General features: G+C 30.0%; 1 protein-coding gene across 2 annotated transcripts in view; it reads right to left on the bottom strand.

Moving 5' to 3' along the window:
- The window catches only part of LOC126733912 (beta-TrCP), a 58,596-nt gene extending 33,484 nt beyond the window's left edge, over positions 1-25,112 (bottom strand). The window contains exon 1 of one of the 2 annotated variants that reach the window (XM_050437372.1): positions 24,881-25,112. In XM_050437372.1, coding sequence (XP_050293329.1) covers positions 24,881-24,934 — 54 coding nt within the window. In that variant the 5' untranslated portion in view covers positions 24,935-25,112. Of the gene's footprint in view, positions 1-24,520; positions 24,681-24,880 lie in introns of those variants that run through there. The other variant, XM_050437373.1, reaches the window with a different exon arrangement.
- Between the last annotated feature and the right edge of the window lie 578 nt (positions 25,113-25,690).

The following is a 25,690-nucleotide window of genomic DNA, read 5'->3' as shown; positions in this document are numbered from 1 at the left end:
AGCGCTCAACATCAGATTGATTTATTGTTCTTTTTATTCGAGTAATATAAGTTCGTCGATTTAAGAATAGCACTAATATTAAGATAGTTAAAAAGTTTAAAATTAAAATAGTTAGAACTAAGTAAAATTAAAAAAAGTAAAACACACCTTTACACTAATTACACCAATAGACACAGACTTGTGAAACTAGCAATCTATAAAAAAATAAATAAACATTTGCTAGCAATATGGACAGTTAAAGCCAAACAGATTAAGCTTACCTGAGTGAGTCATGTATTCACCCACTGAATAAAAAGGGTGCTGAACAAAAAACTTCTTTGATATTGGCTTGAACTGCCTATATCTCTCTATCTTCCTGAGGTACATTTTAACACACATATAATATTGACTCATTTTGTCATAGGTGTCTTATGTCTAGGCACTACAATATATAGTCTTAGGCACTGCAAAATCAAATCTATGCCTTGTCTTATTACTATTAATATTTACATAATGATTTTTTTAAAAGAGGTGTTGCTTGGAGGCAAAATAGCATACTTTGTACAAGTGAAAAGAATATATAGACATAATTCTTATTTTTTAAACAAAGGAGCACAATGCTCTCGAAAAGCGGATCTGCACATTGTTCATACAATTCTTTTTTGAATAACAAATATTCTTTTTATTGTCTCTGCATGAGATCTCCAATGCATGAATGTACATAATAATAATAATAATAACGTTTATTAATCCACATATACATAAGTTTACAAAGCTGTAAAAAAACATCATTGTAACAAAAAGTGACAGACAAAATGCGGATTAAAAGGCATAATTTCAGCTTCTCAACGCAGTTGAGGGCTCTTGTAGCCTATAAAGTAGAATAATTTATCCAAAAAAAGTATCTAATATAAGTACCCAAAGAAAAATAAACAAATAGTACTAAAATCGAGGAAACACATTTATAACATTTTTACAAAAATAAAATGAAAAAGAGAATATACAAAAATAAACACCTATAACAAATCCAAAATTCATATTTTTAAATGCATTGCTCTGTTTTTAAATAATATTCTGGATTTCATGCATTTTCGGAAGCCGTTTGTCGTTAACGAAAGATCAGTAATATATTTATTTACTACAGATGCAATATTATAAGAAAATGATCATTTAAAAATTTCTTTTCGATGTCGTGGAATATCTAAACGCCGTCTATTTCTTACATTAGCCTGATGATGAATATCAGCTCTAAATACCACCCTATCCAAAAGATATTGTGGGCACCTCATCTTAAGAATATTGTAGCAAAATACCACATAATGTAACTCTCTCCTCGATGACATATTAAGCCACTTAAGATCTTTCAACTTGTGCGACAGTCCATATGGCCTGCGAATACCAAAAATAAACCTTATACATGCATTTTGCAACTTTTGTATACGCTCTTTATCTCTGTTGTCTAAACAAGGGTCATACACAGTATCACAAAAGTTAAAATGAGAAAAAATGAGAGTCGCACAGCATTCGCTTAGTATCCACATTTAACTCATGGCGCTGCGGATATAAAGTTTTCAACATTGAATACGCTTTCTGCAATTGTGATATCACATGATATGAGAATCCTAATCCTACATCAATGTACAAACCGAGATTTTTGCAAATATCTTGAAATACGATAGGCTCGTTATTAATTTATATCTTTAAAATTTCCAATAGGTGCTGCCTTAAATTTTGTTTGGTAAACAACATCGCAACAGATTTCTTCGGGTTTAACTCTAAGCCATGTTTTACAGATAAATTATATAGACTTGACAAGTCTTCATTTAAACAGTCACCAGCATTGCCCGGATTTGACGAATCAAAAGACAACATCAACTGAGTATCATCAGCATAACTATAATGTTTAGTATACTTTAAACATTTAAACAAAACACACGTATAAATCAAAAAAAAAAGAGGACCAAGAACACTGCCCTAAGGAACTCCCATAACTACAGCCATGTCTTTCGAAAAATTTTCATTTAAACAAACTCTTTGCTTTCGATGTGTGATAAAGTTTTCCACGAGTTTCATTGCAGCATTAGAAAATCCTACAAAGCCAAGTATCGACAATAAAAGCTCGTGGTTAAGCATATCGAAAGCTTTGCTATAATCTAGCATCACTAGTACAAGGGATTCGTTTTCATCTAAAGATCGAATAATATTATCCGTCACATCGCATAGTGCGGTCGCACAGCTATGATTAGAACGGAATCCAGACTGCTTCAAAGGAAGGATAGAACTGCTGTTTAAAAACAACGTAATTTGCTGCTCAAAACATTTCTCTAGAACCTTTGATAATATAGGCAGAATCGAAATTGAACGTAAGTCGCTAAATTCTTTTGGATTTTTTACTTTGGGCAATGGAAGTATATTAGCTAGTTTCCAACTGGTCGGAAATATATTTGATGTTATGCATGAATTTATCAAATGAGTAATATGTGGTATTATAAATGGACGACTTATATATTATAAATTTACACATATGCATAATAAAATTGGCTGTACTGACCATATTTTAAGTTGTGAATAGCGAAGTTTGCCGACGTTATCTTTTTGCATATTTCATTACCATGGCTTTGCCAATCTAAATGTTTGTATAAAGTTAGACCCAAAAACTAAGTTTCGGCCGATTTGTATACAATGATTCCATCAATGTTTAGAGGCATATCATTATCAGTTACTTTCAAAGGCTGCCTTTTGTCTTGAAAATTAATAAATTTAGGTTTGCTTGAATTAAGGACTAGCTGATTTTCTTCACATCACTTTTGCATCTGTAAGGCTGTAGAGCTTGCAAAATCCAAAGCCATTTGACAGTTCTTGTGAGATATTACGCATGATTTGTCATGGGCAATCTGAGCTAGTACTAAATGAAGAAAAGTGGGTATAAAAATAAACCTTGTGGAGCACCAGTATTTATGTCTCAAAACCCTATTGGAATCTATAATTCACAATATTGTTCTTGTCATCTTTAATTTCAACTGACTGAGGCTTGTGGGTCAGAAATGACCTGATCCAATTAATTTATTTGGCCTATTATTTGTTGATTTTAAAAAAGAGAGTTTATTTAGATATTTAAGAAGTGTATCAATTCTCTTTCAAAGATTTTGGAAAATACCAAACATCTACTGGTCTATAATTACTCGTACTAGTCCAAATAGTGCCAATTCTGCTGACTCCTAGTGCAAAGTCAGAGGACACTGTATGGCTAAGTTCCTTTAAGGTTGACGTAGCAAGCAGGGAAGAATGGCCTAAGACAAAGCCTCGATATCGAACGATCTCGAAAGGGTATGTTTAAAAAAAAAACTTTTGAGCCACAATAAACAGATTCCTATAGTTTCTTGTTAATGATCTTAAAAACCCTTATAGAACGACGAAAACATTCATAATTTATTTAATATCCAAATTAGGAAAAATACATAATAAGCTGATCATATCTCTTGATGACAAATGTGTTCCAAATATAAACTTAAACCAGAAACAGTTCATTATTGTTCACTGTTTTTCTTATTATCACTTTATGATTCATTATCTGATTACTTCTCCTTATTAATACATCAATAATCTTAAAAACCCACTTATTATACTTCAAATATTGATAAGACTTTTTTGGAATACATAAAGGACTAGTTATATCAGGACCTCCATAAGAATAGTAACAACCTTAAAACGCTTATATAGGGTTACTAATATTATATTTTATTCCTTGATCACCTTTTTGAAATTACATTGAAGTCGTATTTCACATATCACCGTAATAATTGGCTTCAGAATTTACCTAATCAACGGCTAATTCTAACCTTGCAAATACAGGAAATGTGAGGTATATAACATAACAAATTGATTCAGTGCTATTAGGATTAGGCAATGAAATTTGGGTGCGTCGCCTTCAGGCCTCTTAAACATTCAATCGGGGTATCTTTTATGTTTACTTTCGATTGGCATTTACAATGTGATTTGTATCAGGAGAGATTATATGATTTAGGAATGTATCCTCATGAATATGTTTTATCGATTTTTGATAAAATATATTCGTAATCGTAATATTAGATTCATATTTACACAAATTTCTGTATAAAGGACTATAGGGTTTTACTTTTATATAATTCTGCCCTCTACAACTAAACAAAATCAATACAACTGTAAATGAATTTATCAAAAATTTATTTTAAAGTCTAAACATTTATTTCTGTTTATTTATGTCTCTACATTTATTGGATTTATGTTATCAATTTATTTAATTTTTTTAGGCAATAAATTTCAATAGAATTTCTAGCAATAAAATTAGCTAACAGAATTGTACATACAGTTTCTAATTGCTTTTATAGACTTTGCTAGGCCAGTGCTAGGTTTTACAATTAGAATAAAATATTTCTGCATTCGTCAAAAAAGTGAAATCACGACTAGACTCAATATTATCTATTAATTTATCATTTTTGCAAATGAATTTATGAATTTGAGATCACGAGAAGTTAGTTTCTTCTACACAAACCTAATCTAGCACCGATTTTTCATTCAATATGTTAATCATGTCGGGAATGACTTTTTTTATAGCCAAAGCAGTCTAATTTTTGTATTAAACTCTTCCCAGACTAAGACATTTTTTTTTCTAAAATGATATATCCAAGATAAAATAATAAATACTTTCTTCTCACATACTTTAATTACTACAGTAAGAGACTAAATCTTTAGCATTTTATCAATTGTTTTGGCATACTGTAGCTTTAGCTTGATTATTGACAGTGAATTGAGTACTTCTTCATACCAGCCAATCTTTAAAAGAGATCTATAAAAGATTAAAACTTGATGTGATGCAAATTTTGTAGAATTTAATATATATACATAATTTAGAAATACTTCTGAATTATCAAGGTCGGTTGGCAAGTTGGCTTTGAATTCTACAGTCAGGACACATACTCTTAGAACATTGAAAGGCTAGAATGAGTAAACAACAACTTTGTCTGAGTTCAACATGTGCACAGGGGCAAGGAGGGTGTTTTGTTTACGAACATATTCATTTATTCTTTGTTGTCAAGTTTACACACATTTTCAAAAGAGGAAATTTTCAGCTAGATATCAACACATATTATAATATTAATTTAACTTATTGGTGTTAGATTTTGGATTAAAAATAAAAAGTGGAAATAGATAAATGTTATTCTAAACCCAAAAATAATTATTCCTTATTCCTAAAACAGCTTTTAAAAATTTTGAAATGGCAACCCAGCAGCCAAAGCTGATGTCATCTTGACAAACGACTTTTTGTTTACATTCGGCATTTTTGAAATTCTGTGTTTTTTTTTAGTTTTTGGTTGAAAAAGGAAAAAGTTTGAGTCATTTGAGTATTTTTGTGAACTGTTACAATAGTAAAAACTTGTGACGTTTGTGCAGCACCATGGACAAAAGGCGATTTAAGCCAATCTTTTCACAAGTAAATACCAATATTGTCATAACATCATCAAGGGAACACCGTCGTCATAAACGTAGAATAATAAAAACTATAATAATTTCAAAACATCGAATTTCCATAAAAATGCTTTTTATTAGATGATAAGTACTTTTACTCCAATGAAGTACGTTAGAAAAACGCATAAAGAGTTTATAAACGGTAATTTTTTATACGGTAATATTTTATACGTGATCTACATTCATTTAACTTTAAATGTTGACTTCCTTATAAATAAAAATTATTCATATTTTATTAAAGATGAATAGTATTTTTTTACCCCTGTCAAAATAAGTTATGATATTATAAAGTGTGTTTTTTTTGCCTCTTCTATATAAGCATTTGGCATCATTGCATCAGAGATGTTGCAAGCAAACAAACTGCCCATAGTACTTGCCTACTTGAAAGTGTACTTTTCATTCTTTAGAGCACTTCTTTATTCGTTTGAATCTGTTAACTCTGCTGCCTCATATTCCAGACCTCATCACTAATTTTCAAAAGCTGACATATTGTGATACCAAACCAGAAAATAAAACAAGAGAGAATCCTTAACCTGATTTGTGCATGCACAGATGAGCATTGGTTGAGAGGTAGATAATGTGTAATGGCGGAAAAATATTTAGTCATCTTCTTATTTCAATTGAGACTGCACCCACCATTTATTAAACATTTTAGAAAATCCTTGAAAAGTTTGGATTTACAAACTCGTGTGTAATTTGTGCTAGCACATCTGTTTTTTAATTTTATCTTATATATACATTCCCTTTATGGTTTTATTTGTTATGTAGAAATGATATTAGATTAATTATTTTTGTAAATAGGAGCTACCTGTTTCTTATACAATGAAGCAATTTGGCTTGAAAAACAGGTCCAATGAAATCCAATGACAAGTCATCCTAGATCTCACAAAGTATCCAAAACATCTTTTTCTCTTCACAGTGCATATATCTCTATATTCAGTAGAGGATAACTGCTTCTGCTTAAAGCAGCTTGATTAAAATAACGAAGTGGTGATATATAAAGTTACTTTATTATTTATTCATAAAAACTTACAATTGCCCTAAGCTCATTGACTTTTACTGTTAGGATATTCTAATTTTAGTGCTTTACAACCTATTATAATTTGGACACAGTACAAAACAAATGGTCATCAATAGAATGGCAGGTAACTTATTAAAAAAAAAACATGAGACAATAATGTAAATCCAAGGACCTAAGTAATAACGATTTAAATAAAAAAGATCTTATGCCCCAGGTATATCACTAAAGCAAGAAATAAATCTCATCATAACAGGTTCTGGGTCGGGTAACAACAAGTACCTGCGCTCATATAATATGATGGTTACAATTTTAGGAAGTGGAACTCAAATAGACTGCCGTGCTTTTATGTTTTACTTTGTCTGTCGTCTAGAATTGTATGACCTCTTACATGTGTAATAAATTTTGTAGTGTTACTAATAAAGGAAGTTAGTATGGCTGGAAAAAAAATAGTTCATGAAAACTTATTTATTGAGTACGTCATACTGCTTATTTTTTATTATTAATTGATATTTAAATTTCAACGGTAAAACCATTACCTATTAATTATGTTTCTTTAAAAAAAACACACAATGAAGTTCTTTTTTAACTAGCCTGGCGGTGACTCATTGACCATCGTTGATCATAACAGAATAAAAGGAAACATAAAATACCGCCGCCCTCAACAACAAAATTTCACCCCAAACAAGGAATTATCGGATGTGAATTTTTTTAAACGATCCTAATTATAAAATCTCGTTTTGGCGAGAATCGATAATTAGCTAGAAGCCAATTATCGATCGTTTAATTATACATCATTGTTGCAATTAATCGATAGACTTCAATGTTAATGACATTTTGATTGCCGCTTTAACTAAATAAATTTATCTGGTATTCTGCTAATAAGTAGTTTTATAAAATAATACCCGCAGCTTTGCAATTAATAATCTTATTTTTATTAAGTGAGCTGGTAATATCTTACAGTTTATGTTTATTTTTAATTAAATGTATAATGAAGTTTTTTGTGCTTGCTTGCAGCTTAGAGTAGCTACGTGACTCAAGGTTTATAAATAACATTTAATAAATATGGAAAATTTATAGTTTGTGCTACACAGGGTCTTTAATATTTCTACCATAATTTTTTCAATACCTACTTGTTTTAAAAAATTCTGAAAGGTAAGCTAGATACAAATAGTATATTGAGTAATCCGTCCTTTTAATTATCTTTTTAATCCCTACATCATCTGGGTATTTTTTCTTTTTAACTGATCGATCGGCTGTCAAAATGCAATTAGATGCTGATGTAAAGTGCAAATTACAAAAACCTTACACCAAAATATACTGTCCTAGAATGTTTACCTAAACTCTAGCCTAATCAGTTCAATTAAGCAAGAAACTTGTTAAAAAAGTTTACTTGATACAATATTATTCACAATTGTATTAATGTGTAATTAACACACTGTAACATAGAAAGTCCTTAACAAAAAATATTAATAATCGGAGAACAAAAAAATCTTCAATTATTAGTTAGGAAATAAAATTTATTTCCTGTATTTAATGCATTTTAGTTATTCATGAAGAGTTCTGACATCATTACATAAAATTTATCACAGACTAAAATCTATTTTGTGAAAGTGTCCATCCTTATCTGTAACTGTTAGAATAAATAATTCATCTCATTTTTTCCAAAAATAATTATAATTTATAATTGATAAAAGACAAATGAGAGTAACTGCAATTACCTTACATAATAAATAAAACATTGTTATAATATTAATTTATAAGCTGGGAGAAAGTGAGTTGGAAAAGTAATAGTTGATGGACAATTAAGTAAGCAATTTATGTGACACTTTCTATTTTTTTATAAAATATTTAAAAGATTTACAGGGACATTCTTACTAGATAGAGAAATATTATTATGCCATTGAAAACCTTTGTTCGAGCAGTTGCCGCAAAGAAATTGAGGTGAAAAAGGAAATCAAAAAGGTGTTAAATTTATTTGTAATTCTCATGATAGATAAAATCGTGTTTTTTAAACAAATAAAACTTGAGAACAGTGTCAATGTCAGATAATTATTGAAACCAATTAAATATTATGAAATAAAATATATTATGATTTTATTAAATTCAATGCTGTATTAAATTTCCAGTTTTTAAGGGTTTTATTTGTATGTTAGGATCTATTTTGTATTTTTTTCTTGTTTAGTTTATATATCAAAGACCTAAGTTCATTACCACTGCAAGAACAACTTGTGGAGTTTCTCAATGATGCAAAAAAGTTATTAGAACTCTAATTGTAGAGCACATTTACAAAGTTGATGAGAGGTCTTCAACATTAAAATTGCCATTTTGTGTTTGAAGTTATATGCAGGGTCTTCTGAGGGAAGAATCATCTTTAATCACCAGAGCCCACAATATAGTAGGGATTGTTGTCAATTTCTGGGCCTCTTCATTAATGGGAGTATAAGATGTAAGAACCATGTTTTAGGCCTTGCTAAACTTTCTACTGGTTGTTATGCAGTTTCAGTTTATTTTGTCTTAATAGAATCTCAAACTCAGTATCGGTGTCGGGAGTTGGTTCATTTTTATCATTCTGAAAAAAATGTTAAGGTATCATCTGTATGATGTTACCTTATGATGCTGTGGATCAAATTCAAAATATTGTAAATACCATGTAAGTTTAGTTATTTATTAGATAATAGCAACTTAATTGGCTGTTTTAAATTCAAATAAACATTATTATGAACAATTCTCTAAATAACCTGGATCATAATAATCTTTTTGATGACTATCAAGTTACTGAAACTAAGACCTGCAATCATATTGGGGATATAAATACCCCTACTAATTCTAACTGCCTTAATTCAATACATTTTAACATCTCAAGCATTAATTCTCATTATGATGATCTGGTGGCATACCTTGAGTCAACTGATATTTCTCTAAATTTTTAAGAGTAACTCTGATTAAAAATAATATAAAAATAAGGCCAATTGCATTATATATAACTCTCCTAGTTTAAACAAAACAGAATTTATCAATAATGTAAGGCTTTTATTCAAAATATACTTTCGGAGATGTCCAGTCACGGTTTTTTGTTGAGATATAAATATTGATATTATAGATAATAAAGTAACTTAATGCTCTACAGAATATCTCAACTATTTAAATCACATGGGATACATTAGTCAAATAAATGGTTTTACTCGGGTAGCAGGAAATGCAAAAACCTGCATAGACCACATCTTTTTAAAAACTACCGCCAATGATATAATTATCAGTTCTTATACTATAACGAGTGGTTTGCCGGACCATTTCCCAACACTACTGAGCATGCAGTTTTTAAACAAAAGTAATAAATGAAAAATAAACCCGGAAAAGGTACAAATGAATACTAAAAAAATTGTTGCTTTTAAAAAATAGCAGACAATCTAATGAATTTTCATTGCGGCGATATATTGCATTGTAATGACCCAAATATTTGCATGAATAATTTTACTAAAACCGACGACCTATATTACTTTATGTAATCAAAAGAGCAATACATGAATTTAAATTTGAATTTAAATCAGGGAGGCAACCAACGAAACTGTAAATAAAAATGTAATTATAAATTCTATAATTGAAAATGCTAAGGAAATAACTGAAAAAGACAAAATATCTCGAAAATTCCTGGACTATTATTACTGTAATATCGGGAAAGACCTTAGTAAAAAAATACTTAAAAATAAATATGTGTTTAGTAAGCCTACTTCTTGTAATCCAGCGAGTTTCTCGGAAGTCATGGTAAATAAATTGATAATGCAAATAAATTCTCTTAAAAGCAAGGTTTTATGTACAAGCGATGATATTTCTGCATTGCAAAGACAATCATATAGGGTTAATGAAGCCCTTACTACACATTATAAATCTAGTACTAAAAACAGGCATTTATCCAAATATTCTGAAAAACTCCATAATAACTCCCATATTTAAGTGTGGTGATAGCCAGTGCGTATCATTATTATTAAATAGTTTTAATGAGGCTTATAAGATAAGACCTTAGGCATTTTTATTGATCTCGCAAGAGTCTTTCAAACTGTGGCACATCACACTCTCTTGCAAATATTGGGTGACGTGGGTTTAAGAGGTATTGAGTTAGCACTCTTTGAATCATACCTTAGTGATCAAACACAACAAGTAAAAATTAATAACCTCGTTGGAGAGATAGGTACAGTTGAATATGGTGTGCCACAGGGTACAGTTCTGGGGCCACACTTTTATTTTTGATCTATATAAACAACCTTATAAGAATTTTACCCAAAATAAATTGTTCTATTATTTGTTATGTTGATGATACTGTAAATCAACAAGAAGAACCTGTGGAACTAACAATACATACTTATCCTTGTTTTGCAAATCAGATGGAAAGTTGTACTTGTGATTCTAAGTATTATTAAGTTTTGTACACAAATACCTCAGCATTTATATTGATAGAAATTTAAGATACAATATACACATTGATTACATAACTAAAAAGATAAGGAAAACAATTTATAAGTTTTATCAACTATGCGAATTTATGCCTGGTGAGATGTTGGGAGTGGTCAATCAGGCTCTGGTTAAATCCATTCTAAATTATGGTGTAACAATTTGGGGTAGTGTGTGCAGCACAATGTTATCAAACCCGGTTATCACTCAAAAATATATACTAAAAATAATAAATAAAAAGTCAAAAAGATACTCACTGTAAGAGAAACTTACCTGAAGAGCACCCTTAACTTTATGAACAATAAAAACATTTATAAGATTCTACTCCAATCGCCTTAATATTACTAGATCTGTCACGAGAGAACATGTTTTTTTGACTAAGGTAGAATTTACAATTTGTCAGCATCATATTTCTTATGTGGGGCCAAGAATCTTTAATCTTATACCATAGGATTTTAAGGTTATAAGAAAAAAACTGTTTAATCTATGCATAACTGAACGGATCAGGTGTAACTATGAAAATGTTTTGTTAAAGCTACCTTTTCTAATGTAAACAAAAGTTATAATTACTGGTATATTTGCAAATATTTATTGATAGAATAGAAGAATGAATTAATTTAAATATTACTTTTACAAATTTAATCTAAGTTAATTTAATTTGGTTTTTATAATAAGCTCTCAATATTGTTAAATTATTTATTATTGTATTCCTAAATATGTGTCCGGACAAGTCACTAAAAAAAAAAGGCATTTATTTCCAATAGGTTTGTTACCCAGTTACAAAAAAAAAGAGAAACAATAAAAATATGGTGAAGTTGGTACTTCAGCACATGCAAAGCGGGAAAGAAAAAAGAAAATAACAAAATATGTATAAAAATGGAAAATAAAAATGCATTTAAATTATATTTAACATTCTATGTACTCTCACTTGTGACTTAGGGCACAAACACTAACTTTGTAACAATACTGTACAATTTTAAGTAATACAGTAGACACTCGACAGTGTAAATATCGGATAGAGGAAACCCCGCATAACGGAAACAGCCCTATTTTATGCATTGACCACCGTATACCGTGAACAAACGATCCCCCGTTAATGGAAACAAATGTAATTGGATCGATAGTTCACCAGTAACGTAGGCGAAAGCAGCCGGTGCTTCCCCGATATGCTGTTTTTGGCGTTCTTCGAATCGATAGGCGCCGTGAATCTATTGTGTGTTAAGCAAGGCAGGTTGTTATCATTTGTTTACGTTGTCTGTTAGTGTGGTTTTGAAGTTTAGTGATTTTTATTAGTGTGACTTAAATTGTGTTGGTGTTAGATCGTTTATAAATTAAACAAAATGTCGCTTATAAAACCAAAGTGTTTAACCCTCTATGAAAAATCTCATCTCTTGTAATTCAAGACTTAAATAATGGACAAGGTGTTACATATTTAGCGAAAAAGGATAGTGTGGCAAAATCTACAATTTGCAAAATAAAAAAGAAAAAGGAACTGATTTCTAGTGCTGTTAGAAACACGTATGTTGGACCAGGTAAAAGACAAACCCTAAAGGGTTCCCAGTTTCCAAGAATGGAAAAAAGACTGTACAAGTGGTTTCTTGACCAACGGAATAAACATTTAATGGTAAGTGGCGACATGATTAAAGAAAAAGCAAAATCCTTTTATTCACAGCTCAATGAAAGGGATAAATCATTTACCGCTAGTGAGGGATGGTTACAAAGATTCAAAAAAAGATTTGGAATTCGTTTTTTAAAAATGTCTGGGGAAAAACTGTCATCTCAACCAGAGCTTGTAGACCCATTTAAAATGGCTCTAAAAAATAAAATAGCAGAGCTTGGAATCTCATTGGATCAAGTTTACAATGCTGATGAGACAGGACTTTACTGGAAATTATTACCAGAAAAAACATTTGTTTGTCAACAGAAAAAACAGCACCTGGTAGAAAATTGGAGAAACAAAGAATAACATTTTTGGCTTGCACTAATGCTACTGGGCTCCATAAAATTAAACCATTGGTGATTGGTAAAGCGGCAAAACCAAGATCGTTTAAAAATTTCGAGTGTCCTGTTGACTATGAACATTCTAAATCAGCTTGGACGACTGCCGCAATTTTTAAAAAATGGTTTCATTATTCGTTTGTACCACAGGTATGTTTTCCTTATCTATAGTTTTGTTTTATGATTAGTACAACCATATTATTAATTTTTTTGAAGGTTAAAAGGTTCTTAAAAAATAAAGATCTACCATTGAAAGCTCTACTTCTTCTGGATAATGCACCATCGCATCCAACCGAAGAAGAATTAAAAAGTGAAGATGGACAAATTATAACCATGTACCTGCCACCTAATGTCACCCCACTCATACAGCCTATGGATCAAAATGTTATTAGGCTAACAAAATTGTACTACAGAAAAGGTCTTTTATCATCCATAGTGGCCAACAATATGAATGTCATTGATGCCCTAAAAAACCTGACAATAAAAGATGCAGTGATCAATTTAATGTCTGCTTGGATTCTCAAGTTCAAAAATCATCAAAAAATGTTGGAAAAACATTTTAAATGTGGTGCCGTCTACACATGATGTAGACAGTGATGATGAAAATGTACCTCTTTCTCTCCTAAAACACCAATGGGACAGCACTGCTCAGAAACCCATATCTGAATCTCTTGGTCTTTTACATACATTGACACCTCAGGTAAATTTTGTCATTTTATATTTGAATATTAAGTCTTAATTTGGATTACAATTTTTTTTAGGGAAGTTTTGAAGATTCTGACATTGTAGAGTGGAATCAGTGTGACAATAATTTTGCAGAGGACGACATTGAAGAATGTCAATCGGATGAAGCAGAAGTATTAAATGAGGTTGAGCAGGAACGCTCAAATAAAATTTCATTAGATAGGGCAATTAATGCCTTTAATATAGCGATTCTGTGGGCAGCAGAGGAAAATGAAATTGACATAAATGACCTTGTAGTCTTAAAAAAATTAAGAGAGAAAGCTGTGATGGTAAAAGTAAAACAACCTAAAAAACAAACAAAAATTTCAGACTTCTTTAAGAAAAACTAATTTCTTAAAGTTTGAAATTTGTTGTATCTTTTTTTCTTTACAGTAAATAATATTTTTAAGTAGGAATATGAACTTTATGTTATGTTAATTACGTTTTGTTTCTGTTACTTTTGGTAATTATAAATGTTTAGTACACATAAAGTGTAACCTTCGTTAACGTGAATAAATCGATAATGTGAACAGCCTTTGTTTTTTTGAGTTCACGGTATTGAGTGTCTACTGTATAGGTATTTGAATTTGAATGTTGGTCTACTGAAATTTTTTTAACAGATTTCTCACACTTTATACCTACTGAAAACTACTGCATTCAGACATAAGTATGTTAAACCTCCTTCCAATACTAGACAGAATACTCATCAATAAACAACTTACATCTTCCAACTCCCACCTCCTCACATACAAGAAACTTTCTCCAAATGTATAATTGTGTGCCTCTCTCAAATAGGAAGGCACTGAAAAAACTAATTTTCAATAGAACACTTATTACAGCAGTTAATTTTATTATTGATTTTGGTAAAATCAACAAGAGATATTTGTAGTTATTAGAATGCAACACAAGTTTGTAAACTTATTAGAAAAGTATATTTTGACCTTAATATTATTTAAAACCACCTTCTGAACCACCATATATAATTATTACTTTTTATTACAGGAGTATGGAAAAATGAATAAAAAATTATAAATTAATGTTATTTTTAATTTATGATTTCCTACAACCCAACTGCTAAAAATCCCTGATAGCACTTCTTCTGAGAAGTCTATGCATACTACATGTCCCTTAAAGGAATATATTACAAATAAAAAATCCTACCTATATTTTCCAATACGAAAACAATAATAAAAATGTTATGAATAATAAGTAGTAAATAATAATAAATAAATATTAAAAAGGTCTTGTGTTATAAAGCTTCTTTTTTGTGAGCACAATGAAATGAAGTGTATTATAAAATGTAGAGTTGAAATATCTTCTCTCATTGTGTTAAATTGTTACTTCCTTAAAATCCTATTAACTTAAGTTCTAGTTTCATTACTTTTTTAATAAAAGCCTACAGATTAGCTATAAAATAATATTATATTCTAGAACAGTTCTTCCAGAGAATAAATAAATTATGCTGATAAACATGGGTACTTGCTTAAAATTACAAAAACTGACAAATTAAAATCACAGCAATTTAACAATTATAAGTATAAAATAATGTTTGATTACAAAAAATAAACTGCTAGTAAACAGATGACTGCTCTCCTGGATAAGGTTAAGTTTAAACTGCAGATCTTCTATTAATATATAAGAAGAGATAATAGTAAAGTCTGCATTCATCTATTAAACAATATTTGTTGCTCATTGCCACCTAAATACAAACGAGTATAGCAGTAAAAATAAAGAGATACTTGTTTTAAATATTTTCAGCAAAAATCTTCTTGCATAGATACTTGCAATATGATTTCAATTTACATTATTAATTTTAAAGCCTAGATACTTTATTTTATTAATAAAGAAATTTAATCTTGTGACTTGTGAGTAAAAATCAAAAACAACAAAAAAACACTTTTAGAGTGCTTAATTAAAAGTGCCTCTTACTCATACATATATTTATTCTTGTTACCACCAATGATTAGATGATAATGGAGCAAATCAATTTCTTATTTAAAATTACTAACTATTAAATTTCAAATATGAGTGTTAATTTTTAGAACACCTAATTATAAATGGCTTTTACTTATTTGTGGAGTATCTATGGTTCAATTTTACTGACCTCCTGTCACCTAATGATTTTATGCCTTGTGTTATTTTCAGTTGCATTGTGTTATTTCATTGTTGGTTTTGAGTAATTTAAGACATAAATACTTTATATGTCATTCATGACTTGTGTAAGAGTAATTTTCTTGTTGACACTAATAGAAAAATAAATGAATAAATAAATTGAATTTTCATATATCAAATACTAATTTTTAGTTGATCCCCTAATGCATCCCAGATAAAGGACCCAAGATAAATGACTAAAGTTTGTTATAAAAACATTCATTATCACCATCTCTTTATAGTGGTATTATCTTAATGCACATCTTAAATATACTCAAAGGGGAAAACAAAACAAACCATGTAAAGATATTGCAAACAAGAAATTAATGTCAATTTAATGTTTTGCAATCACATTAAAATGACATTAATTTCTGATTGGCTAATTCAAGTCCAAAGCTTATAGTTCTTCTTCTGATTACCAAAATGCGATTACTCAACCGGGTTAATGTAGATTTATTTGATGAATGTGAAATTGAGATGTTTAACCTCATCATAAAATTTATGAGACAATGCAATTTTGAAAAACTTTGACATGACGACCATGGCATTCAAGAACATGTCAATAATTTACTATTTAATTGTCTACCTACCCAAATTACAAATAATTTGGTGGGATGCATATATAAAGATCACTCCATAACATTCCAAGCCATAAAACTTGGTATTTATGTTGTAAATGTTTTTTCTGCATTTAGGCAGAGTTAGTCCCATTTCTATGACAAACCAAAATAATTACTCATCTTTATTACATGATTTCAAACTACAATGTGTATATGCCATAGACAATCAGCTAAGACAAAAATAAATATAAAATCACAGAAAGGTATAGAGTACTGCAAAGTATATTTAAATACTAATTAAAAAATGAGTACAATAAACCAGAAACTAACAAGAGAAAATTTAAAATATTTAATAAAAACAACAAATATAACATAAAAAAGGTTCATTAGGGCAACAGAATCACAACAAATCATAATAGTCAAAAGTAATATTTCTTGACATAATGATCTCTCTGACACAATATGCTAAAAGGTTTTTGAAATTGCTCAGGTCTTCAAAGGAATGAGGAATAAAACTTTATATATGAGCCAACAGACATTTGAAACATTTCAAAAAGTTTGTCCTGTTTTATTTCATATGTTATGTACAAAATGAACATTGTGTTGATGAGCAGCTCCTTGGTAAGTTCTCAACTATCACATAAAGAAACCTGTTATGATTAATTGCTTTCTAATTAGGTCTAGAAAAGTAGACATTTTATCATTTAAATTCAAATCCATCTATTGATGTAAACTTACCAATAGCCTAACATACATCAAAGAATAAAGAGGTTCAATTGAAAAAAACTATAGATAGTTTTAGTTACATACAAATTTAAAAAAATTAAAAAAACAGATTAAAATTAGGATTTCAGATATTCTTCATTACTATAAAATAGGTTTCTTATTAAAATTTCCCTAAAATTGAGTTGTGGGAAGATGTAGGAAATGCAATATTTGTCAGAGCTATAATAAATAAAAATAACAAAAATATAGGGTTAAAAGGGCACTATAATAGGCTTCCGTCATTAGATAAAAATAACTTTATATTTCAAACAGGTGACCTATATACAAAATGTATCACAAAGTTTTTTTACATTGAATTTTTTTTAGGAAACATAACCATTAATATAATGCAAATAAATAAAATTGGTACAATATTAAAATGTGCCAAATGGATTTGGGTATATCTGTGCCATGAAACCTACTAGAGCATAAAATGGCCAACAACCTTCAGCTGTTTTCTGCTGTACAGTTGAGAGTTATGTACAGTGGAATTTCTAACCATTTTCCTATCCTATTAAATATTAATTTAAAGTCATTGAATAATGACTTACCTAAAAATGGTGTTATCAAAAGGTTAAACTATAAAAAACTTAGCTTGTTCATTAAAGAGGAAAATTGGTTGTGCTAATCTTTTTGTGAATAAAATTAAAAAGAACATTGACTTTGTGACAGAAGAAAAATATATTAAAAGTAAAGAAAGAAAATTAAAACCATGGATAACACAGGGGCTTCTGACTTCTATTAGGCAATGCGATAAACTAAAAAAAATAAGCACAATTCAAAATACAGAGGAAGCATTTAAAAAGTTGAAAATATACAGAGATTGGCTTAGTAACCTAATAAAACTAACAAAAAATAATTATTATTCTGGAAAAATTGAATTATCAAAGCAAAACATTAGACAAACATGGAAAATTATCAAAGAGGCAACAAATGAAAAAGGAAAAAAAAACCTTCAAAACAGCTACAATGTGATTGATAATGATGGCAGAACTATAGATAATAATAGAGATGTGGCAGATGCTTTTAATAATTATTTTAGTAATGTAGGTAAAAATATGGCCAAAAAAATAAAAAATACATAACAAATTAAATTTAAAACAGATAAAAACAGTAGGGAAAACTATGAACCTCAAACCTGTCAACAAAAATGAACTTATACTTCAGATAAAATTGCTAAAAAATAGGGCAGCTCCAAGGTAATGATGGTATATCTGTTGAAATCATTAAAAAAAAATGAAATCTATATAGTAGAGCCAGTTTTACATTTAATAAATTAAATATTTAAATGTGGTTATTTTTCACAAATTTTTTAACATGGCATTATTACTCCTATGCATAAATGAGGAGCCAAAGAGGCCTTAAATAACTATCTATCTATAGTATTAACTAGCAACCTCTCAAAAGTAATAGAAAAGTGCATTAAACTTAGGCTGAATGAATATCTAAATGTAAATAACATAATATCAGAGCAACAATTTGGGTAGCAAATAGTACTCAAAGCATTAAAATCAACAATTCAATGAGCACATACAAGTTAGTCGAATATGGTGTGCCACAAGGGACAGTGCTTGGCCCTATACTATTTACAATTTATGTAAATGGGTTATTTGAGATAATTAAAGAGGAGCAGGGACAGTGTGTTTTGATGATGACACAGTACTGATTGTTACAGCCAAGACTTGGCTTGAAGCAAAAATAAAGGCCAAAACTGCACTTATAAAAATAAAAAACATATAAAAGCCTGGTTTGATCAGCACAATGAATGCCAGAAAGTCAGTTTTCCTGAACTTTTCAGCTGCCAAGACTAGTTGATCCCAAGTCACAAAGTTAAAAGTTCATCAGTATGAATGCCAGTGCCAGTGCCAACTTGAAATTATTTTTGTTGATGAATGCAAGTACCTTGGAATGATACTGGACTCTAACCTAAAATGGCAGGCACATCTTCAGTATACATCAAACAAAATCAGGAAATTAATGTATGTTTAATTAAGTTTTATCAGTTGCACAAGTTTATGAAGTTAAAAACTCTAAAAATAGTGTATTCTGCTACTAAACTTTATAAATCATGGACTCTCAATATGGCAGATAAACATGGCAGTAGTCCCAAATGCAAGACTTACAAAATGTCAAAGAAGCCTTTTATATACAGTGCCAAAGATTTTTAACATATTACCAAATGAACTAGAAATTGCTCCTTATAAAAATATAAAAAATAAGTTAAACAATTGGTTGATGGTTAATAATATTGTATTTAATATATAAACATATTTATTGATATAGAACTATATTATATTATAATTTTGATAATTATTAGTGATCCATTTTGTGAACAAAATAGGTTATTAAAATTTGTTATATTGTAAATAGATATATATTAAAGTAATTACATCCCTTATACACACACAGAGCTATGTTCCATTGTGTATTATATATATTTGGTTTAAAATGTATTCTAAACAATTCTAACAATAAAAACTTTAGAATAATGCAGATTTATATGTTCTTTATGACTCAATGACCCACAAAAGGTAAACCTTGTCAGGAGCTTATATAATATACAGAGTAATAATTTAAACAAAAGTCTTAATTTGGTAGTATCAAACTTATTACAATAATACCCATAAAAAGCTATTTTATATCTCATAGTCTTTATAAAACTATTTTATATATCAATTATGCTATTTTAATGCTAGTGCTAAAGCACATTTATATAATAATTTTTAAGTGGATGATATTGTACAATAAACAATTGATAAAATCTTGGAAGTTTAAAGGGCAAGTTGCTAGTGATATCTGTCAAAATAGGGTTTTGATTCTAAATCAGGAATAAATAGTAATAAATAAGGGTTTATTTATACTATCTCTGGCAATAAACATGTATGTTGGAGAGTATATGTGTTGCAACCTTTGCACATACAGATATTAGGTTATCTAGGTGTAGGTTGCAATATTCTGTTCATTATTATCTTTGTATCGACCTAGCAAATCTGCTACAATATTGTAAATTCAGTATTTAGGACTTAAAATAAACTTTGTCTACTTCTTTAAAACTATGTAAATGTGTACCTAAGTATAAAGATAATAAAAGGGGAAGGTTAACAGAGCTACTGTTCTTTCCAAATAAATTTAAAAAATTTATAAATATGTCTACTTATTTTTAAAGTCTATGATATATTTAATATACTCTCTAGATTGGCTTAGAATTCACTCCTTTAATTTTACTTACAAACAAGTAGATACAAGTAGAAATGCTGTCCTAATGTGGTGTTTATTTTTGGTACATAGACAGTTAGGTTCTTTGAGTGAGTAGCATAAGGGTGTGTAATTAATGATAGTATATCTTTCTTATTAAATTGTCTTACAGCTACAGATTAAAAAAGTCTGGTTTCTTTATAGAGTGGGTCCGAAAAATATGTAATAATTTACCAATTATTTAAAATAAGAAAGTTATAGTGTCATTTCCTGTTAACCGAAAGTGATGGAAAACGATATAATATGTCAAAAGATGCTCTTATGACAATTCTATTGATATACCTAGGTACCGATATACTTTGGTATTTTTAACAATATTTGTTGTACAATAATACCTAAACAAAAAATCAGTAGGAACACCAACAAACAGATGGAGACAGCTTTTACAATAAACAGACATTCAGAACTCCTTGTAGAATAAGAAGAATAATACTTTATATTGTTGTTAAATATCCCTAGAGGCATTGTAACAGGGATTTATTTATTTCTTAAAATTACTACAGAACGTGGGCGTACAAAGAAAACCCTGTAAGTCCACTTTTTTCAAAAAATCGTTTTTTTGCATAGCCAAGTCCATTTAAATATAACCTATCATACTAAATACCCGTTAAGTCCAATATAGTTCAAATAGAAGATATACGTCTAGCTTCCAAGTTATTAAGTCTGGAGAGACTAAATATTATTCAGGAAAAATCTATTACATGCATTTAATTGGTTTATAAATTATTAATAAAAGAGTATAATTTCGCTTTTTTAAACCCAAAAAGGATCTCTACCAGAAGTGAGAAAAAAATAAGAAAAAATTAGTAACAGCAGACCAACAACAGGAATATGACGAGATTTACCTGAGTCATCTAAGAAGAAAGGATGACTGCAATGCAGAAAAAATTAAAGATAAGGATAGGGCTTTTTGCTCAGTAACATTTGACTTACAGTCTGTGTTGCAGATTCCGTGCTCAGATGTTAGCCCAATGTACTATTCATGAAAAGTTTGTGTTTACAACCTTACCATTTATGAATCAGCTCCTCCAAATAGAGCCCTTTTGCTATTGCTGGACTAAGCTAAACGGCAAGAGGGGAAGTTCAGAAATTAGCTCCTGCCTCTTTGAATATTTAAAAAATTTGCCACTAAATATAAAAGAGGTCCGATACATGTGGAGGTCAAAATAGCAGTGTTATTGTTTTATTTAGTGCATATGAGTCATCTTGAGGTAATTGAACACAAATTTTTGGAGAGCGGCCATTCCTATATGGAATAATCATAATCATAATCATAATTTTTATTGATGCCAGTAATATAAATTTTACACAAGTCAAAAAATACATAGGTAAAGTCAAAACAGACTACTTAACAGTACTAACACTAAGAACATTAAATTAAAATTCGACTATAACTAAAACAATAAATGATGTTATACAAACACAGTAAAATCACCTTAAAATATGTGGTTAAAAAACTCCTCTAATGAATAAGAATGGAAGTGGATTCAATGCACAGCTCCATTGAATGTGCAAAAAAATATGTGCCAGTGCATACCATTAAAAATTGGACTAATATTTTCCGTATCGCAAGATCAAAAAGAAATTGTAATAAGCAGAGGGAACCATACAACGTTAAAGAATTATGTTTTAATGAATTCTACGATTAAAAAAAATTATCTGATTTGCTTATTAAAAATAGATCTAAAGATATTGGAGGGGAAACAGTCAATTGGCTACTGATTAAAAGTTTGCAGTATTCAAAATTGCATCCTGATATTATTTATTTATTTATTTATTAACGGAATCCATTTACAAAAGTATTACATAGCATACCCATACAAACATATATATTCAGATACAAAACTATCTATAAATCAGTGAAAGGTGTAGATGAGTTAATTAATTAAAGCCCCTATGAAATAATACTCTTTAACTGCCCCTTAAAAGATGTTATCCTAGAGTCAAAAAAGTTTATCTGTCCTGACAGACCATTAGCACTTCGAGCCATTCGTGTAATTGGCTCATTAATGCCATAATTGGTATGGTGGAATGGGACTGAAAATATTTCTGATTGTCTATTCAATCTGGAAGGCACCCTAAGTTTAAAAAGAGACAATAACTCGGGACAATCTATAGTAGCATTTAAAACTTTATGCATAAAACATAAGTCGAGTAATGTTCTTCGTGACTCTAATGTGGGTAAGTTCAGGTTATCCCTGACCCACTGATAGTAATACTCCTGTCTCCTGTAACCACATCTAAAAGCCGCCACCCTTAAAAATTTATTTTGAGTTTTTTCAATCTGCTCAATGTAGCAGTTATATGACGGGGACCACACAATTGAGCCATACTCCAAGATGGGCCTAACAAGAGAGCAATAAAGTAATCTAAAAGTAAACAAAGACAAATCAGTTGTAGACCGTTGGATAAAACCCAGCATTTTCATTGCCCTACCAGTCACCTGATTGATGTGACTTTTAAAAGACAACCTGGAGTCAATAAATATTCCTAAGTCAGAAACCTCTGTTTTGACACCAATTGCTACATTATTTATTTTATAAAGAAAAGCAATAGGGTTTCTTTGCTTAGAAAAAGTAATTTTATGGCACTTATTGATATTAAGGGACATTCTATTCAAGTGGCACCAATCAAAGAACAAATTGAGGTCTTTTTGCAGGAGCACAGCATCAGAAAGGGATGTGATAAGCCTAAATAGCTTCACATCATCAGCAAACATTAGCACACGACAATTTTCAAGTTTCTAAACTAAATCAATCAAAAAGAGGCAAAACAAAACAGGGCCCGAGTGAGAGCCCTGTGGTACCCCAGATGGCACCAAAATTTCAGAGGAACATGTACCTCCAAGATTAACAATCTGGGTTCTACCTCTGATGAATCCCGAGATCCACTGAACAAGAGGTCCCACAATACCTAAAGCCCTAAGCTTCTGCAAGAGTACCCCCCATGGTTAACCCGATCAAAAGCTTTGGAAAAATCTGTATATATTGAGTCAACCTGAAGTCCCTTCTCCAAGCAGCAGTAGAGGTAGTTGACATACAGCACCAAATTAGCATCAGTAGATCTGCCTTTTATAAATCCAAATTGCTCAGGATTAAATAAAGATTTTAAACTCCAGGCAATCCTATGACTGACCAGGCAGTCAAGCAGCTTTGGCAACTCAGGTTACTCTATTATCTCAGGTTACTCTATTATCAAATATAAATACGAACATAGCAGCGATTATAAGGTTATTAGAATTTGGGGAAAAGGTAGACCACCAGCAATTCCAAAAAAAATTAGAGAAACTATATAAAGGGCCTTTACCGATAAGCACAAAGAAAAAAGAAGATCTTTTGAAATTATGCAAAAGTGGTGCTATTCCTTCGGAATTCCATGGGTAGTACCAGTCTCTTTCTACTGCAAAAAATATTGAAGAAGCCAGTATTGGAATTTCCGATGAAGAAACTAATTCTGATTCCGACAATGAGCCTCTTTCTCATTACCTTGTTCAGAAAAACTAATACAGTTTATGAAGAAAAATCTGATAAGTCTCAAAAAATGTGATTAGTTTGTCAGCGAAAACCCATTAAGTGCAATTATTATTTAAAAATGTTAATAAACAATTTGTTCTAAAAAATAATGTATTTTAATTAAACCTAAATTAACTCTAAGCAGATGTTACTACCCAAAAAATGCATTTAGTAAACATAAAAAATTAAATTGGATTTTACATAAAACTTGGAAAGTTTAAAATTGCTTTTTTTCACATTTTTAGTTTTAGGACTTACAGAGTTTTCCTTGTACACCCACGAGAAGTGCCCTCAAAAATTTTATTATTGCTATTTTTTGTCTTAATATAAGCATTACTTACCTACAAAACTAAATAAGAATCAAAACTAATTAAGGAAATAAGATTGCATAAAAACAGGCCAACAAAGGTATTGTGCAAAAAAAGAAACTAACTTGCATTAAAATCTAAAAAGGTCAGCAAACAGACTGTCTTAAGAATTAGTGAAGAAGAAACAATTCGTCGACAAAGAACAACTAGTTATTATTAGAATAACTTGGTATATAAATAAAAAAAAACTATTTACAGTTATAGGATAGAACAGTAGAAGTGTTTTGTGCTACTTACTAATTTCAGCATAGTTAACCAGAATGTCTCCTAATGCACAAATAAAAGGGAAATTTATAAATATGACATGGCTAGTATAAAATTAAATTGGCATAAACAATAAGAATGAATAATTCCTCCAAAAAAAGAAACTTTCTTTCTTATGCTTTACAAATAATAAGCAAAGCCAAAGCAGGCAAGGCTAAGGTTGACAGATAGATGACAGTTTACTTTTACAAAAAGTCGTTGCCCACGTAAATTTTATTCCTTTACATTTCCTTCTATTAAACATGCATTCCATACAAACAATACTTTGTAAATTTATCAGTCGTGTCATAGACTGCCGAATAAATCATAAATTACGAGTTAAATTGGGTTTACCTGCGTGTTATTGCTTGTAACGTCTTCGATCTTATCCGTTTCCATTTTGATCATTTTTTAGGTCCTAATACTTAAATTACTTGAATATGCTTTGCACAATGTTTCTATAAGTCCCAGCCACACAGAATTCTATCACTTCCACATAATTTTTTTGATAAAAATAGTAATAAACGAGTCGATTTCACCGAAAAAATCTTGTGCACACAAGTACACTTCACCGCCGAAGTGTACTCTGAAGAATGACAAATAAAAATTGACAAACAGGGTTGCCGGGCTGTCATTTATTAGCAATAGTCATGGGCGTCGCATTAGTATTGTACTAAAAATTGTGTAATACTGGCTTATGTGGAAACGTAGGCAACCCAGTATACGAATATCTGAATATCAGAGTTTTGCCTAATTTGTCCTCAGGTCATACCCGAATCTCAAAATTTTATTTTTGTTTTTAATGGAAATTTATTATGAATAATAAAAATAAGTATGGTGTTATATGAATATGTTTAAATAAGATCGGAAATGCCCTTTTTAATGACCCCAGAGAACTAGCAAATTATTGCAATTCATTAACGTAGGGTTAAATATGTCTAGAAAAATTAAGCCAACTCAAAATATGTTATTGGAGGATCCTGTTCCAGTAGTTGATTCATTATTTTTAAATCCAGTTAATGAAAACGAAGTAATCATACAAATAAATAGTCTTAAGAATGATAGTTCTCCGGGAATTGATAATTTTACATCTAGATTTATTAAGACGGCACATCAATCTTTAACTCGTCCCCTGGTTCATTATTAACCTAACTTTTGCCACAG

The sequence above is a fragment of the Anthonomus grandis genome, chromosome 3, assembly GCF_022605725.1.
Source record: "Anthonomus grandis grandis chromosome 3, icAntGran1.3, whole genome shotgun sequence".
Lineage (NCBI taxonomy): Eukaryota > Metazoa > Arthropoda > Insecta > Coleoptera > Curculionidae > Anthonomus > Anthonomus grandis.
The sequence above is the reverse complement of the archived record's forward strand: the minus strand, read 5'-3'. Positions and strand labels throughout refer to the sequence as shown.